Here is a 2,362-nt window from a genome sequence, read left to right on the forward strand (position 1 = left end):
ATATATATATATATATATATATATATATATATATATATATACACACACATGTAAATGTGTATATATTTGTACAGTTTTGGCCTAGTTACTGCACTGAGCATATTGTTCTTTCAGCAAATAGCCATTTTGAGTCTGTATACTCTACGTAAGGATTAATCGGTTGCTAATTTTGATGATTATTTTAGCCTTACATGTGTGCTATACTATTAACTTTTTTTCTTGTGACCAAGTTGTTCTCTGGGAAAAGAGGCCCCAATTTTCTCATTAACATGCCAGTAATGTTTTTTTTGCAGTGACTATGACGGTGGTGAATATCAGCCACCTTCCCGAAAGCCACGTTTCTCCTCAACTGCTACGAAACCCAGAGTAGCTTCTGCCCAAAGACAAAGGAACATCCCATCCAGAAGAAAGAGCAACACATTCTGGCCAACACCAAGAAGCAAAAAAGGTTTAAAGTGGGCAAGTCAGGCTACTCCTCCACCTAGTGATGACGATGGGGAGATGTGGCACTCATTAGAGAATCCTGACGCCCAACCAGAAACTCCTACCTTTTGCCCTCGTCATCCGCCAGGGCCCCAAATTGATGCTACACAATCATGGTCACCGCTGAGCCTATTCAAACTGTTTTTTAGTGCACGTAGCATTCGAACCATAATCAAGAACACGAATAAAAACGCAGAGAGAAAACTTTCAGGCGGCATGAAGTTCAAATGGTCATCTGTTGGTGTCCAAGACTTCTTTATCCTCTTAGCCATTATAATATTCGGTGGATTAGTGCAGGTCCCTGCTAGAAGCGACCTATGGAGAACAAAGTGGCCGTTCAACTTCCCGTTTCCCCGAGAGTGCATGACGCGTAACAGGTTTGAAAGCATCTTCTATTGCATTCATCTTTCCGATATCGAAGATGATGCAGAAAATGAGAAAAAGAGGGGAACGCCAGAGTATGACAGACTGTTCAAGATTAAACCCCTCTATAAAGACATACAGGTAGCATGTCGAGCCGCTTTCCACCCGCACAGGGAGATATGTGTGGATGAACGCATGGTGGCGAGCAAGGCCAGGATAGGGTTCCGTCAATATATGAAGGACAAGCCCACCAAATCTGGCTACAAGCTATTTGTTTTAGCCGACTCTTGCTCTGCCTACACGTGGAACTTTTTTGTCTACCAGGGAAAGATCGAGAGAGTTGAAAAGGAAGCTCTCAGCGTCACATCGGTGATGGACTTGATGGAGTTCGACCTTCTTGGCAGAGGTTACCACCTTTACGTCGATAACTTCTACACCAGCCCCAAGCTGTTCAATAAACTGAAATCCCACCACATCGCTGCATGTGGAACCATCCGTCAGACGCGCGTCAACTTTCCAAAAACGACGAGAAACACTCTGTCCAGATCAGCGGACAGAGGAGACATGAGATGGCTCCGTAAAGACGGACTGCTGTTTGTGAAGTGGAAGGATACCAAGGAGGTGGCAATGTGCAGCACCTTCCACAAAGCCTACAGTGGGGACACCGTGAAGAGGAGAGTGAGGGAGGAGGGGAAGTGGTGTGTCAAGGATATCACCATTCCTGATGCAGCGAGGGATTACAATAAGTACATGGGAGGAGTGGACCTATCGGATGCTCTCATCCAGTATTACACTGTCAGGTCAAAAACCATGAAGTGGTACAAAACTTTCTTTTATCATTTCATAGACATCGCCGTGGTGAACTCTTTCATCCTGTTCAAGATGTTGATGAGAGAAAAAGGACAGCCTCTTCTGGGACAGAAGAAGTTCAGGGAGCTCCTCCTGGAGGAGCTTGTAGGTGAAGCTAAAGCTCTAGTTCAGGCATCCAGTCCAAAAGCTGGTCCACCTAAAATGTGCATGCCATCACATTATGGATACGTTGGAGTTGACTTAAGGAGAACTTGTGTGTATTGTAAAAAGGCTGGCCAGCTAAGAAAAACGTCAGTGTATTGCATCAAGTGTGATGTTGCCCTATGTTGCCTTTCCAGCAGAAATTGTTTCAGAGATTTTCACTACAAGAAGAAAGGTGTGGTTTGGTGACTGCTTGTACATTGGTTTTAGTTTTTTTCTAAAATGTTCTTAGTTTTTGTCCTTCTGTTTTTCTACAATAGTATTAGGGAGTTTTCTATTGTATTTTTGCTTTTATAGTCATACAGGTTTTTGTTTTTCTTACATATGTTGTCAACGTTTTTCAATAAAAAACCTTTTTTAAAATAAAATGTCACTAAATGAAGCCAAAAGAATGCAGTTCAGTTCACTTTCTACTCATTGCAGTGATTTCATGGAAGGCACCTTGGTACATTTTGTAGAGGTTCACTGAATGTATTTCTTTTGCCAACCTTGCTATTCTGATTTC

At 42.6% G+C, this 2,362-nt stretch overlaps 1 protein-coding gene across 1 annotated transcript in view; it reads left to right on the top strand.

Annotated features, from left to right (window-relative positions):
* Positions 1-2,141, top strand: part of LOC103462243 (piggyBac transposable element-derived protein 4-like) — a 4,446-nt gene extending 2,305 nt beyond the window's left edge. The window contains exon 3 of the mRNA XM_008404905.1: positions 294-2,141. Coding sequence (XP_008403127.1) covers positions 294-2,046 — 1,753 coding nt within the window. The 3' untranslated portion in view covers positions 2,047-2,141. The remainder of the gene's footprint in view (positions 1-293) is intronic.
* The last annotated feature ends 221 nt before the right edge of the window (positions 2,142-2,362 follow it).

The sequence above is a fragment of the Poecilia reticulata genome, linkage group LG3 (assembly GCF_000633615.1).
Source record: "Poecilia reticulata strain Guanapo linkage group LG3, Guppy_female_1.0+MT, whole genome shotgun sequence".
In the NCBI taxonomy this organism is placed as follows: Eukaryota; Metazoa; Chordata; class Actinopteri; order Cyprinodontiformes; family Poeciliidae; genus Poecilia; species Poecilia reticulata.